At 46.6% G+C, this 15,861-nt stretch overlaps 2 protein-coding genes across 3 annotated transcripts in view; one reads left to right on the forward strand and one right to left on the reverse strand.

Annotated features, from left to right (window-relative positions):
• Positions 1 to 6,248, forward strand: part of AEBP1 (AE binding protein 1) — a 52,077-nt gene extending 45,829 nt beyond the window's left edge. The window contains exons 16-22 of one of the 2 annotated variants that reach the window (XM_040414555.1): positions 1,064 to 1,187; positions 1,570 to 1,766; positions 3,038 to 3,217; positions 3,297 to 3,687; positions 3,802 to 3,941; positions 4,683 to 4,782; positions 5,279 to 6,248. In XM_040414555.1, the coding sequence (XP_040270489.1) occupies positions 1,064 to 1,187; positions 1,570 to 1,766; positions 3,038 to 3,217; positions 3,297 to 3,687; positions 3,802 to 3,941; positions 4,683 to 4,782; positions 5,279 to 5,820 (1,674 nt within the window). In that variant the 3' untranslated portion in view covers positions 5,821 to 6,248. The remainder of the gene's footprint in view (positions 1 to 1,063; positions 1,188 to 1,569; positions 1,767 to 3,037; positions 3,218 to 3,296; positions 3,688 to 3,801; positions 3,942 to 4,682; positions 4,783 to 5,278) is intronic. The other variant, XM_040414556.1, reaches the window with a different exon arrangement.
• Positions 6,249 to 6,510: 262 nt separating this feature from the next.
• The window catches only part of POLD2 (DNA polymerase delta 2, accessory subunit), a 29,567-nt gene continuing 20,216 nt past the window's right edge, over positions 6,511 to 15,861 (reverse strand). Inside the window, exons 10-11 of the mRNA XM_040414567.1 lie at positions 14,570 to 14,671; positions 6,511 to 7,459 (exon numbers count right to left, since the gene is read on the reverse strand). Coding sequence (XP_040270501.1) covers positions 7,317 to 7,459; positions 14,570 to 14,671 — 245 coding nt within the window. The 3' untranslated portion in view covers positions 6,511 to 7,316. The remainder of the gene's footprint in view (positions 7,460 to 14,569; positions 14,672 to 15,861) is intronic.

The following is a 15,861-nucleotide window of genomic DNA, read 5'->3' on the forward strand; positions in this document are numbered from 1 at the left end:
TTATTTCGGACAAAATGCGACTTTTCTGTTGTTTTACTTGTGAAAAAAATGTATCATTATTTTGCAAAAGGACAAAGTTACGGTATCTTTTTGCTCCTGCTAAGGCTACGTTTACATCTCTGTTCGGTGATCCGGCAGGCTGTTCCGGCACAGAGCAGTCTACTGGATCCTCTACTTCACTGGCGAATCCCCGTTGACTGCAATGAGGCCGGGCGGTGATCTGGCCAATAAATGCTGGCTGTCAGTTGGCATTTATGTTGGATTAGGCAGCTGGATATCCGAAACGGAGATGTAAACTTGGCCCAAGTCAACTGTTTGATCAAAATAGTGAAGAAATGATGGCACTCACCGCAATAGTCCAACCCTTCTTTATTTTTCGTCAACAGACGTATAAAATAAAATGGCAGCAGGGGTACAGAGCGCCACACAAGCACCAACAGCGGCGACGGACATTTTGCGTAGATACGCTTCCTCAGGCTTGAGGAAGCGTATCTACGAGAAGCGGCCGTCTCCGCTGTTGGTGCCTGTGTGGCGCCCTGTACCCCTGCTGCCATTTTATTTTATACGTCTGTTGACGAAAAATAAAGAAGGGTTGGACTATTGCGGGAGTGCCATCATTTCTTCACTATTTTGCTATTCTATTGGACTGTTTTATGGATTAAACACCGCCGCTGTCCTTATGTGAGCTACCACTCCACCACATGAGTCTCCGGTCTTGTGGATGTCCTGATGCTGAGCAGTGCCATCCGGTTCTTTTCTATATATGCTGGTCAACTGTTGGCTGATGTTTTTGTTTTTTTCCTGATTTATCATATGGGATTGTCTCAAAAAATGTACTCAAATGCACTCCACTACTGACCTACCTTGTCTATGGTGGGTGAAAACAAGACAGAATGTGATGTTTTTTTAAGCATTTTCCCATTGACCTCTCTAAAGGAAAAATAAACGTCTGAAAAAATGCCGATGTGTGACTAAAATTGCCACCCCCCAAAAAAAAAAATTCTAAAAAATGTCAGGAAAGCCTTACATCTCTGCTTTTTTCAATATGCCATTCCTCATTCAGCTCATGAAAGTTGTAAATGAAGAATGCCCAACCATCACTCGAATATACAACATTGGAAAGACGGCTAAAGGATTGAAAATATACGCAATGGAAATTTCAGATAAACCAGGAGAACATGAAGCAGGTAAGGAAGTCGATAATTACATGACAAAATGACCTTCAAATAAAAATGGCCGAGGGATAAAAGGGGTTGTCTGGATTTTGATGACCGTTCCTCAGGATAGGTCATCAATGTTAAATTAGTTGGGGTCTGACTCCTGACAACCATATTGATCGGCTATTTGAAGAGGAACAGCGTTGTATGTTCACTTGAATGGGTCTGAGCTACAGTTTGCCATCTGACCGATGAGAGTGAAGTCACTGTCAGGGGTGCCGGGTGTCGGACCCCCACTGATCTGATATTGATGGCCTATGCTGAGGTCATCAATATCTAACTACCGGTACACCCCTTTACCAACTGTGCAATTTGTCTATAATCCTAATGCGCATTGCATGTTACACAACAGGCGAGCCAGAATTTCGGTACACAGCTGGGCTTCATGGTAATGAAGTTCTAGGACGGGAGTTGCTTCTTCTTCTAATGCAATTTATGTGCAAGGAATATCGCGATGGCAACCCACGCATTACAACTTTAGTTCATGAGACCAGGATTCACCTTGTGCCCTCACTAAACCCTGACGGGTATGAGATTGCAAGCCCAATGGTGAGTACATACTTGTAGAAGCCTCCTTATAAAGGTAGTAGAGTCCAGATTTGACGTTGTCCGCACTCCTGTCTAGACTATAGATAGTGTCTAAAGATGCGCCAAATGTATTGTAGTGCCTCAGGATGGATGGTAAACGTGGTGCACGGCTAGACACTTCTGCCTAACACTATATCATTTACTGGTCGGCTTATTTTGTAACAGAATTTGGTGCCAAACATTTTGTGCAAATTGTTGCAACTTAGGCTACATAGTGCAGAATTTAGAAATAGCGATTGATTGATGAATGAATGATGTCTGGGGCGCTTCTCTGTGATCAGTACACCTGCACTGAGGGGAGCAGGGCGGCTACTGAGCATGTTAGTCCACCACTGAACACCGGAGAAGGTGCACCAGAAGGGTAGGGGGCGCTACAGAGGAAAATGTCATCTACATAAAAAACGTACAGTATTTGTATTGCATGTATATTGTAATAATACTTTTCAAATGCCCTATTTGTTGCATAGTAGTACTTTTTTGTGGGTTCACCCCTTTTAGGATTTAAAAAAGGATACTTTTTTTTCTTTTAGACACAGCGTCATTTCTGTTCATGGTCTGTATCTGGTATTGTAGCCCAGTCTTATTCTCTTAAATGGAACCAGTAACATTGAAAATGGGATAGAGCAGGAGGAGCTGAGCACGTTGATGTATAGGCTCTGCTCAGCAATCCAGTCAATCACTGAGAAGGACCGTCCATTGGATTCCTAAGCACCGAAAGAGCAGGGATTTCAATTTCAAGTGAGGCCTTCAGTAAATTCCATCAGTGATTGTGAGCCAAAACCAGGTGCGGTCAAAAACACAGAACAGGAGGAAATCTTTCCATTATACCTCATCTCTGTGTAGGCTTCACTCCTGGATTGTCTCCCAATCACAGAAGGAAATCAAGCAGGCATACTCAACCTGCGGCCCTCCAGCTGTTGCAAAACTACAACTCCCAGCATGCCTGAACAGCCTACAGCAGGGCACTGTGGGAGTTGTAGTTTTACAACAGCTGGAGGGCCGCAGGTTGAGCATGCCTGACTTACTGTATGAATGAGGTCTTATACTGAATCTTTTCCCACCAACCTATACATCAACCCGTTCAGCCCATAGATTGCACAATATTTCCAAGCTGACAGATTCCCTTTAAACAGGAATTGCAATACCAGACACATCCTGTTGAAAAGCGGGGTCCTGGGGGGAGGGGCGTTTAAAAAAATGCTAAACGTCTCACCCTCAAATCTCTACTACAGGGCTCAGAACTTGGAAACTGGGCACTGGGTCACTGGACAGAAGAAGGCTATGATATTTTCACCAACTTTCCAGATCTTAACACTGGACTGTGGGCAGCAGAGGACAGGAAGTTGGTCCCTTACAAGTTTCCCAACAATAACCTACCTATTCCAGAAGGCTATTTGGCAGAAGATGCCACAGTAAGTCTTGTATGGATGTACAATTACAGATGGAGGACAGAATTAAGCCACTGGCGTGACGCATGTATTTCATTTCTAGGTGGCAGTGGAGACCAGAGCAATCATTGCTTGGATGGATAAAATTCCTTTTGTTCTGGGAGCCAACCTACAAGGTGGAGAAAAGTTGGTTTCTTACCCATATGATATGGCAAGGGCGGTAAAGGAGGAAGCACCACCACCCCGGTATCGTCATCATTTTCTCCAAGAAGAGGAGGAGGAAGAAGAAGAAACGTACGTAGAAGGAGCTGGAGGAGAGGATGAAGAAGGAGTGTCCAGGACACCTGACCATGCTATTTTCCGATGGCTTGCCATCTCCTATGCCTCAGCCCATCTAACTATGGCAGACACCACTCGTGGAACCTGCCATGCAGATGACTTCACCAAGGGTATGGGCATTGTCAATGGAGCAAAATGGAGGCCTGTCTCTGGCAGTAAGTACTTCACTTATAGTTCCTGTGTAAGCAATTCATGTTTTGTCACTGCACGTAGAACTGTATATAGGTTACTTGTGGAATCACTTGGCTAACTCTCCTTTCCCCCACCAGGTATGAACGACTTCAGTTACCTTCACAGTAACTGTATGGAGCTCTCCATATACCTGGGATGTGACAAGTTTCCACACGAAAGTGAACTGGCTGAGGAATGGGAGATCAACAAAGAGTCTTTGCTCACCTTCATGGAGCAGGTAGGTGACAATCCAGACATGACTATAAGGACTGGTGTCCTGTATACACTAAGGACGGACAGAATTTTGGGTCTTTATATGGACAACTTTACAGTGATTTCAAGCCATTATCTACCCGTGAATATTTTCATATATTAAAGGGAGTCTGTTAGCAGGAACTTCACTGTTGGGGCCCTTACACTCGTGTGCATGAGCCCTATGCCTGTGCTGTGGAACCCAAATAGCGGTCTGCAATGCATGGGCACTGGCCGTGTGCGTGCTGTTTGCGGATGTGGACCCATTGACTTGAATGGGTCTGCGATCTGCAAGATACGGCCAAAGATAGAATATGTTCTATCTTTTTGCGGTGCAGAGGCATAGACCTGAAAGCCCATGGAAGCGCTTCATAGTGCTTCTGTGGGCTTCCAATCCGTGCCTCTGCTCTGTAAAAGATAGGTGAAGTCCTATCTTCCGTCGTATCTTGCGGACCCATTTAAGTCAAGGGGTCCACATCCGCACCACTAAGTGCACACGCCCAACGCCCATATGTTCTAGACCGACCACAATACGGACACTAAATAAGCATACCGTACATTACATACAGAAGTATGCCGTTCTAATGCTTCAGCTGAACATGCACACCACCGCCCCATTCAGGATTTCCCATTGCTGTGTTCAAGCTGTGTTTTTTGGTGTTAATTTCCATTGATAAACACTGACTGACTTGTCTGTAACACGTTACACCGCCATTCATTCCGACAGGTTCATCGCGGGATTAAAGGCATTGTGACGGATCGCCGCGGGGATCCAATAGCTAATGCATCCATTTCTGTGGCAGAAATACAACACGATGTCAAAACAGGTAAGGTTTTTCTGACACCTGTTACAAATGTTCCCTTTTAGCAGCTCACACGCTGTAGCATTTCTTGTACGATATTCTTATACTTCCTGTTAGATGCATGGGGTGGACCCTAGAGCAGCAGTAGATTATACCGCAGATAAACGGTGCTCACCGACGGCGGGAGATCAAGTGGTTGCTAAGAAACTGGAAGCACTTCAAGTTGTGGAATAGGTTGAGAAAACCATGGTTGCTTTCTTCCAAAAACAGCGCCACCCCTGTCTACAAATTTTGGAATTGCAGTTCAGCCCAATCACTTCAACGGAGCCAAGTTGCAATATTAGACATGGCCCATGGACAGGTGTGGCGCTATTTTTCAAAGAAAGCAACCATATTCTTCTCTGCTCGTACAACCTTTGTTGGGCTGCAATAAAATATACACTGGATAAAATATCTAGCGACAACATTCAAATGTAAATGTGCTTAATGCCCCTATGACCTCCTCTTCTATTCTTGACAGGGAGCGATGGCGACTTCTTCCGTATTGTCAACCCAGGGGAGTATCGGGTGACTGCACGGGCTGACGGTTTTACGCAGAGCACTAAGACATGTATGGTTGGCTATGAAATAGGGGCAACTCACTGTAACTTTGTCCTGGCACGTTCCAACTGGCAAAGGATAAGGGAAATCATTGCAATGAAAGGCAAGGGTCCTCTACGCCTGGCGCCACCCGGAGGTCGCCGCCTTACCCCAAGTGAAAGGCAGCGCATGCAGAGACGACGAATGTGGCTGAATCGCAAACGCAATCTCACCACTGTGCCACCCACAACTACTCCTTTTGTGCCAACCACCACCTTACCTCCCACATATACTCCCACTACCATGCCCCCTCGCAGGCTGAAGCCCCCCACCCCATCTGAATCTCTCTGGGACACGGAAACTGAGACCTACACAGAAATAGTAACAGAAGTGGAGACAGAAACCTGGGAAGTGGAGGGCACTACACCTGTTGCCCCATTCACCACAGCAGAGACTTACACCATAAACTTTGGGGACTTCTGAGAGGGCCACCTCAACGGAGAAGGGTTACAAATTGATGTTTGAGCGTCGTAAAGGGTTAAAGTTTCAACCCCAGAGGGGTCATCTCAACATGTATTTATAGCTCTGATCATCTGTGGGTCCAAAGTAACGTGGACCTATTTTTTTACATTAATGCCTCTTTTTTTCCATCTAGAATTCATCAGGATATAATAAACTTTAAGGGGTTGTACAGGAGTAGAAGCTCAGCCTCATTCTCTTCAGTGGGGAGAAGATGCAATGCCAGGCACAACCAACGCACAACAGTGCAGCTGTTTCTGGGGAGGAAAAGCAAGTGAACGCGTAGATGCCTGTCCACTCGGAATTAGAAGAGCTTGCAGGCTACTCTGAAACTAGCATTACAAATGTATAGTCTTGTTCACTTCCAATAAAGCTTCTACACATTTTCCTAATGCCTGTAAGCTACCTAGTGATAATTCATATAGTCACAGTCAAAGGGGAAGAAAAGCCAAAGCTTTAAGAGAGAGAATGTTTTATTGTCTCACTGAACGTCACAAGTATATATAAAAAATACAATATAAACAGTATTCAACGCACAGAAACCTAAAGCTGGTCTTACACATCAGATTAGAGCTGAACCTGCTGATTTCGGCAGGATCGGCTGAACGTCTAATGTGTACGAGGACTTAACGATTCTCCTGCAATGACAAATGTCTGAGGAGAGAAGGGTTTGTTCTTGAGATGAGCTCCCCTTCACAACACATGCATGCTCGGTCAAACTAGCATATGTATGTGAGAGATCAGATGGCCAGCCTAAATTCTACATGGCTAGGCATGTCATAGGAAAGTTTTCTTACCATATAGAACATCACATCCGATTTACGTGCTCATTAGTTATGGTAACAGTGTCAGCGGCAGCCTGTTCAGAGCTGCAGAGCCTAAGGGTCCATTCACATGTCCATAGTTCTGGGTCCGCATCCGTTCTGCAATTTTGTGGAAATGGGGGGGGGGAGACGAGACACAGCAAATCCTATTCTTGCCCATGGACAAGAATAGGCATTTCTGATCATAGGGCCGGCCATGTGCGGACCGCAAAATATTTACGAAAGTCTGAATGGAACCTAATGTAAAGGTACTCAAAAATGAAGTGTTTGGCTTGAAATACCAGTGTACCAGTAAGGGCTCATCCACATGACTGGCCAGGGAAACACAGTCCGCGTGTCTGCCAGCTCCCCTGAAGTGACTATATTAGTGTTTTATGATGCAGTCAGTTCACATATGATTGCGGATCCCTTATACTGAACTCACAGCATCAAAAAAAAACAAAAAAACACTATGATACAGTCAGTTCAGAGTAGCCGCGGTCGGCCTGAGAGATCCGGCGAGCACATGGACTGCGTTTCCCTGGCCAGTTACGATCAGGTGCATGTGCCCTGAGAATACAAAGATTGTCGTTTTCCTTTCTAATCCATCAAATCATATTCTAAGACCCAGAGAAGATTTGGTAAACTCAAATGAAGTCAGTCACAGGACTCCTCATCTGCGCTGAATCCGGAGAAGCATATGGGTTGGCACTGCAGGGTACGGAGGTTTACCAGGCAGGCTGTTTGTGTGCTGCTGAAGTCTGGCACGGTGACAACAAGAACCCTTTGACCCTCAGCTCCTGCGGACAAGATAACAACACCATGTTACTGCAGCCACGAGACACAGGACATTGAAGAGCGCTGCACATACAGCAATTCTCTAACCTTTTAGCTGTCTTACATTTAGAATCGGCGGTGGATCTGCAGAAGTTAAGTAGAGGCCGGCGCCACTTCATAACTCTGGAGGATCCACCGCCAGGTATAGGGCTTATTAAGAGCAGCATCTAAAATGCTGATCTTAATAAATGACCCCCAAAATCTATGCGATACAGATGCCAAGTCAAATGTCCTGAAGTGCAGGAGCAGGTTAGATATGCAACTGCTCATTTTCTTACCCCTTTAGTAGAAAAAAAAAAAAAGCATAGCTCCACCTTAAAAACGAGGGCACTCTCCCTCTCACTTAAGAGAGATGAAAAGTTCCTGTATCCTCCCCAAAGAGATGACAGTAACAGGCTGGGATCCTTCTTCACGATGTCACTGGCAGCTTCCCCCTTCCCTTAGGGTTAGGTCACCAGAATTTGGGCCTTTTAATTTTATGTGGTGAACCTGCTCACAGTTTAGTGCCACTGAATAAAGCTAAACCACACGTGGACACTCGCCATGGTTTCCAAGAGCGTCTGTGCGGACACTGAGCCAAAAAGGGACATCTTGGTGTGGCTGCATGAACTGCAGCGTGGCCACCCGCTGATAACAATGGATGGTGGGTTTTCTTTGTAGCTGGCCTCCAGTTTTGGCAAAAACCTCCATGTGCACTAGTCCTTAACATGCTCCTCGACTCCGAACAAGTGCTGTGCCCAAAATATGTGAGTGCCAAACTCTAATAGGGCTTTATTATGGTACCAAAATCTAAGCTCTTGCTCTATTCTAGCTAAAGTGAATATGTGCTCCTAGGGCCCCAAATTCCATCACATGGTAATCAGAAACTCTCCTATCAATCAATGAACTAATGAATCAGTGGGTTTGATTTGATAATGGAACAGGTTAGCACTGAGAAAATGATGATTACACTTACCGGTAATCGGATTTTCCTGACCCCACGACAGCACCTTAGAGAGATGGCTCCGCCCCAGGACAGGAAACCTGCAGCATAAAAAGGTGGAGCCGCTCTCCCACCTCAGTGAGTTTCCAGAGCATGAGAGGGACTCCCCCTTACGTTAGTTTAACATTCTTCTTTTTTTCTGCAACACCCGTGAACACACAGACTTACACCAACAGGGAGGGAATAAAGAGGTGCTGTCGTGGGGTCAGGAAAATCCGATTACCGGTAAGTGTAATCATCTTTTTTCCCCTCCCCCACGACAGCACCTTAGAGAGAGATTTCAGAGATCAGCCTCAGGGTGGGAAACAGTACTCAAGACTTTTGTACCAAAGAGAAGGTCAGAAATAGAGTCAAGCTGAAGCCTATAGTGTTTATAGAAAGTGGACGGAGAAGACCAGGTAGCAGCCCGACAGATCTGTTCAATGGATACGCTAGCCCTCTCTGCCCAAGAAGTGGACACCGCCCTCGTGGAGTGAGCCCTCACAGAAATAGGGGGAGACACACCGGATACTGAATACGCCAAGGATATAGCTTCTCTGATCCAGCGGGCAATAGATGCCTTAGAGGCAGTATTACCTTTCCTAGCCCCACCGAACAGAACAAATAAGGCAGAAGACTTCCTCCAGTCCTTAGTCACATCCAGGTACTGCAAAATACACCTCCTGACATCAAGGGAATGCAGCTCCTTCTCTCTGTCATCCTTTGGTTCTGAAAAGAAAGCTGGAAGGACTACCTCCTGAGCCCTATTAATCCTAGAAGGAACCTTCGGCATAAAGCCGGGATCTGGTCTGAGAACTACCCTGTCTTCCCTGATGGACATAAAAGGGGGGTTAATGGAGAGGGACTGAATCTCCCCAACCCTTCTGGCTGACGTTAAGGCTACCAGCAAAACTAGCTTAAGGGAAAGCACTTTAATTGAGCAAGAGACAAGAGGTTCAAAGGGATGTCTGGTTAGGGCATTTAACACTAAGTTAAGGTCCCATGGAGGAAATCTAGGGCCTGCTACTGGCGTAATCCTATCTACTGCCTTAAAAAACCTAACAATCCAAGGGTCCATGGCTAAACTCCTTCTCCCTAAGACCGACAAAGCTGACACCTGCACTTTTAGTGTACTTTTTGCCAACCCTAGGGACAATCCCCTCTGTAAAAAATCCAACACTTAAACCACTGAAAATTCTAATGGCCAGGAAACCCTTTCTGTGCCTATAAAGGACAGGAACTTCCTCCATACCCGCGCATAAATAATATTCGTCACCTCCTTCCTACTTTTCATCAGAGTGGAAATGACCTCCTTAGAGAATCCCTGATTGGCTAAAAATGACCTCTCAAATTCCACGCCGAAAGATGTAGAGACTCTACTTCCGGGTGGAATACTGGACCCTGTGACAATAAGTCCGGAATTCCTGGCAGGATCCACGGATCCGAAACCGACATGGCCCTCAACAGGGAAAACCACGCCCCTCTTCGGCCAGAAGGGAGCTATCAGAATCACTCTCGCCCTTTCGTATCTGATCTTCCTTATCACTAACGGAATCATTTGTAGCGGGGGAAAGGCATAACCTAGCGGGAAGTCCCATCTCTGGAGGAAGGCGTCCACCCCAGATGGGCACTCTTTTAGACTGAGGGAGAAGAACTCCTGTACCTTTCTGTTCTCCCTTGTGGCAAACATGTCTACCGAAGGCAGACCCCATAAATCTACTATCTGGGAGAATATCTTTGGATTTAGTGACCACTCCCCCTGACGTAGCCTGTGGCGACTCAGGAAGTCTGCCCGGAAATTCTCGACCCCTCTGATATGAATGGCCGAGAGATGAAGCACTTTCTCCTCTATTTCCTCGAAAATCCATCTCGTCTCCTTCTGTAAGGAATCTGACCTGGTTCCTCCCTGATGATTGAGATATGAGACCACTGTCCGATTGTCGGACATCACCCTCACATGTCTGTTCTGTATCATAGGAAGAACTGCCCTCAAGGCCAACAAAACAGCTCTCAGCTCCTTTCGATTTGACGAGAACAGTTTCTGACCTTGGGACCACTCTCCCTGAAAGATCTGATTCTCCACGTGAGCCCCCCATCCCCAGGGGCTGGCGTCCGTAGTCACAACTACTGGTTCCGGAAAGGACCAGGGAAGTCCCTGAGTCAGATTCTCTTCTTCTTTCCATCAATTTAGGGATGAAAGAGTTACGTCGGACAATCTTATAACTGACTCCAGGGACGTCCCTGCTCGCCTTGTGGCAGCCAAAATCTCTCCCTGTAACTGGCGAGAGTGTCGCTGCGCCCACTGGACTGCTGGCATGCAGGATGTTAAGACTCCTAACAGGGACATAGCTTTCCTTATAGATAGGGTTCCTCCTGACTGAACCCTCCGGACTACTCCCTGAATCCTGGCTACCTTCTCCTCTGTGAGGAAAGTTTTCTCCAGCCTGGAATTTAAAACCAGACCCAAGAAAACCTGGCTTGATGATGGCTCCATCCTGGACTTCTGGGTATTCAAAAGCCACCCCAGGGACTGAAGTACCTCCATCACCCGATTCAGAGCCCTGACACACTCCTCTTGAGTTTGGGCCACCACCAGAAAGTCTTCCAAGTAAGGCAGAAACGTGATGTTCTCCTTCCTGATGAAGGAAGCCATCTCCGCCACTACCTTGGTAAAGATCCGAGGTGCCATGGAAAGGCCAAAGGGGAGTGCCTGGAACTGATAATGAAGAAGCCCTGTCTCGGTTCTTACAGCCACCCGGAGGAATCTCTGGTGATCTGGATGAATCGGAATATGATGGTACGCATCTTTTAAATCCAGAACCGCCATATGACAACCCGGAGATAAAAGAAATATCGCTGACCTCATGGTTTCCATCTTGAATTTCCTGGCTTTCAGGAACTTGTTCAGGTATTTGAGGTTTATTATAGTCCGGTATGACCCATCTGGTTTCTTCACTAGAAACAGGGTGGAATAAAAACCTCTCCCTATCTCTGACTCTGGGACAGGAATTAACACTTTTTTGCTTATTAGTTTTTTTATTTCTTGCAGCATAATGAGAGAAAACTTTGAAATCACAAATTTTTCCGCGGGGTATCTCAAGAATTCTAACCTTAGACCTTCCCGCAGAAGACCTATCAACCATCTGCCCGCCATCTTTTCCCAATCTTAATCTTCCTCCTACTGGGATCATGGAGTCATTGCTTTCCTTGTTTTCCCCCACGAGCTGCGGCTGATCTAAACAAAAAGCCCTTACTTCCTGATCTAGGCCTTGCTCCCTGCTCTCTGTCCCCCGTCTGCTTCTTATTCTGAAATCCACTCGGGTTCCGAAAGGGCCGTCTATATTGCTTAAATTGAGTGAAAGATTCTTGGGGAAACTTTTTCTTTCTATCTGCCGCTTTTTCGAGTAAGGAGTCAAGTTCAGACCCAAAAAGGAACTGGCCATCACAGGGGATGCTACACAATCTCAGGACGGCATATCTCCCCCTTTCCAATTCTTAAGCCACAAAGCACGTCGCGCAGAATTGGAAAGGGATGCGGCTCTCGCTTCCAGCCTCACCGAGTCCACTGCGGCATCTGCAATAAAGTCAGCGGCCTTCTGGAAAGTGTGCATAGATGCTAACAACTGCTCTCTAGGGCATTTATCCCTAATCTGCCCCTCTAGCCTATCCAACCACAGTGACAGATCTCGCAACCACCGTGGCGGCTATACTAGGCCTGAAAACCGCCGCAGAAGATTCCCATGAATTCTTAAGGGCAGAATCTATTCTTTTATCTAAGGGATCCCTCAAGAATCCCATGTCCTCAAAGGGCAGAGAGGATTTTTTAGAAATCTTGGAAATGGCTACATCCAGCTTCGGGGCCCTGTCCCAAGATGTAGACGCCTCTTCCTCAAAGGGGTACTTCCGCTTAAAGGGTTTCTATCACTTTGTTTCACCTATTTAGCTTTCAGACACTAGCGATCCGCTAGTGTCTGCTTTATCTAACCATCCTAATATAAGAGCTTATTGTCCTGCCGTTTAGCTAAAAAAATAACTTATATAGATATGCAAATGAGCCTCTAGGTGCTATGGGGGCGTGATTAGCACCTAGAGGCTCCGTCTACCTTAACAAACTGCCGCCGCCCAGCGCGTCCCTCCAGCCCGCCCATCTCCAGCTGAAGCGATCCTCTCCGTGCGCGTCTCTGTTCTGCGCATGCGCAGTGAATGTCTGATCGCTTCCCTGCTCAGACATCTCCACTGCGCCTGTTCCTCGGAGCACTATGACGTCATCGGCGCAGGCGCAGTGGAGATGTCTGAGCAGGGAAGCGATCAGACATTCACTGCGCATGCGCAGAACAGAGACGCGCACGGAGAGGATCGCTTCAGCTGGAGATGGGCGGGCTGGAGGGACGCGCTGGGCGGCGGCAGTTTGTTAAGGTAGACGGAGCCTCTAGGTGCTAATCACGCCCCCATAGCACCTAGAGGCTCATTTGCATATCTATATAAGTTATTTTTTTAGCTAAACGGCAGGACAATAAGCTCTTATATTAGGATGGTTAGATAAAGCAGACACTAGCGGATCGCTAGTGTCTGAAAGCTAAATAGGTGAAACAAAGTGATAGAAACCCTTTAAAGGTTTTAGAAATAAACGTTTTTTTATCCGTTTTTTTCCATTCTTTTTTTATCACAGCTGAAACCGATTTATGGACAGGGAAACACCTACGCTTCTTTTCCCTAAGTCCCCCAAACACAACATCCTCTACAGATCTATTTTCTCTGGTATCTTCCAATTCCAGGGTAGATCGGATAACCTTTAACAATTTGTCCGTATCTTCTGCCGGAAAAAGGAACTTTCCTTCTTTGGTGTCATCCTCAGAAGAGAAGGAATCATTAGAGTCCTCACCCCCGGAGAGAGAGCCACTATCTTCCGATTCTACGTCGGACTCCTGCCTCACCGCTCTTCTTCTCTTCCTACCGGCTTTCAGGGAATTTTTGACTTCGGACATAATAGACTTAATGTCTTTTAGAAGACTCGGAGTCTCCTCGGCCACGGTCTTCTCAATGCACTGCTGACAGAGCTTCTTAGCATAAGAAGAAGACAGCGAGCACTTGCAGATAGGGCATTCCTTGTTCTTTTTCTTTGTCGCCACCTTCTTAGGCACCGTCTAAGAAAAAAGGAATATACCCAATCTAAGTAACAGCCTAGACCCTTAAAGGAGCGAGAATAGGACTCACAATACCGGCGGCAAGATTTTAATATCCGCACATTCAGATCTCCCCTCTTCATCCATAATGAAAGATAACCTGCACCGATAAAATATTGTCCAAGTTATCTACTGCCACCAACAATTCCTCTCACCTGAGAGATACATAGTTACTTGCAAACCTCACCACGCCAAGATAGCACAGGAACTTGGTCCACTTCAGGCACTCTGAACTACAGACATCGGCGTCCAATAACCCTAGCACACTCATACCTGCATGTAGTTGGTTTTAAAACTGCCGGGATGCCGAACTTCCGGTCACCTGACCGGAAGCGCACAGCCGTGGAACGCATGGCACTTCCTGTCCAAACACCACCCACCAGCGTCTACATCCGGTGGCGTCCTGGCTGGTTTGCAGTAATACTGGGGCCTTCTGGCCACTCTAGATCCGTTGGTGCGGTCCTCCTCGCCTGAGGGACCAGCACCTTCTGCCCTTGTGACCCGGGATCTCCTCACCGGTATCCTGCCCCCGACGCCTGTGGGGAATGATCGGACAGGTAAAAAAAAATGCGCCGCCTCTAACCCTCCGGCATCTACCGGGACTTCCAGGTCAGGACGACAACTGCAGGCTCCTGTACCAGGACAGGAAACCTCACTGAGGTGGGAGAGCGGCTCCACCTTTTTATGCTGCAGGTTTCCTGTCCTGGGGCGGAGCCATCTCTCTAAGGTGCTGTCGTGGGGGAGGAGAAAAATAGAATTCTGTGTTATTGCCTTCATATTCGTCAAAAGGCTGACACCATTTTGCAGACATCGACGGGTCATAATCTATTACTCCATCAAAATGAATAAATTCTGGAAAATTGTTGCACTTGCAACTTCCCCCACTCCGATGACCCTTTGCATCTGCATAGTAAATGCAAAACACATACCTGTGACCTCTTTGCAGCTATACTTGGGGGCACTTCCACAAAAATACACATGGGGGCAGGTGTTCAGAATGAATGGGTCTAACTTGGAGAACGGATAGCATCCTGCAAAAAGGATATAGACAAAGAGATTCATTGACAGAAATATGCATCGTTTACGGGATTATGCTACATCCAGTCTTGACCCTGCACCAAGGCTTGTCGCCAAACCCATCTGCAAGAGAGCAGCCAGGTTTAGGAGGCCTGAAGACATCAGGGAGCCTCATCAAAAGTGGTGCAAGGAAATCAGCAACCCGATTGGTTTCCCCACATTTCTCTTGCATCGGCTTTGATATATCTCTACTGACTTTATACATAAAAATGGTTAAAGGGAACCTGTCACCAGTTTTATGGTGTCCTAACTAAGGGCAACATAAATAAGTGACTGATTCTCTTAGCAAAATGCTGGGTCACTTTCTTTAATTGACGCAATCAATCTGCCAACATCTTGTATTGAAAAGCTCCAGCTGATAATGATGAGTCCTGAATATTCATGAGCTCCTGACTCTCCCCGCCTACCTGCTGCTGAATGACAGTTTGTTTCCATATGAACCAGCAGCAGGTGGGCAGGGGAGTGGCTATAGCTCTGAATTAAATATACGCTGGACTCAATGACATCACGCTGGACTCCAATCAGCTCATTAGCATGCGGCATGTGGCATCTTTGTGTGTATATTATAAGGTAACCATCTGTCACACCAGTAAGTGAATACATCTAAGGTACTTTTTAGTAGTTAATGATTGTATATAATTAGTTAGATTATAATCAAAATATCCACATGACAGGTTCCCTTTAAAGAAGCGGTTCTCAACCTAGGGGTCGCGACCCCTTTGGGGGTCGATCGGCCCTTTCCGGGGGGTCGCCTGAGGCTTCCTATTGTGGGTCGCCCGCACAACTGCAGCGGCCCCTTATCCTCGCGCACAGGAAGTGATGTCCTATCACTGCCTGTGCTTGAAGGTGCCTGACGTCTGGACAGGCCGCCTGTCTGCTGAGGAACGAGTTTTTTCGTTAATGACACCGCCGCTGAGCACCACTGCCACCAATGATTTAATTGAGCCTGGCTAATTTTATTTTAATTATTTGGCTGAGCAAGGCTTAATTTATTTGGGGGGACATGAAGCACCGCTGATTTATTTATTTGGGGGACCCTGAGCACTTCTGATTTATTTATTTGGGGGACCCTGAGCACCATTGATTTATTTATTTGGGGGGGAACCTGAAGCACCGCTGATTTATTTATTTGGGGGACCCTGAG

This window comes from Bufo bufo, chromosome 1 (genome assembly GCF_905171765.1).
Source record: "Bufo bufo chromosome 1, aBufBuf1.1, whole genome shotgun sequence".
In the NCBI taxonomy this organism is placed as follows: Eukaryota; Metazoa; Chordata; class Amphibia; order Anura; family Bufonidae; genus Bufo; species Bufo bufo.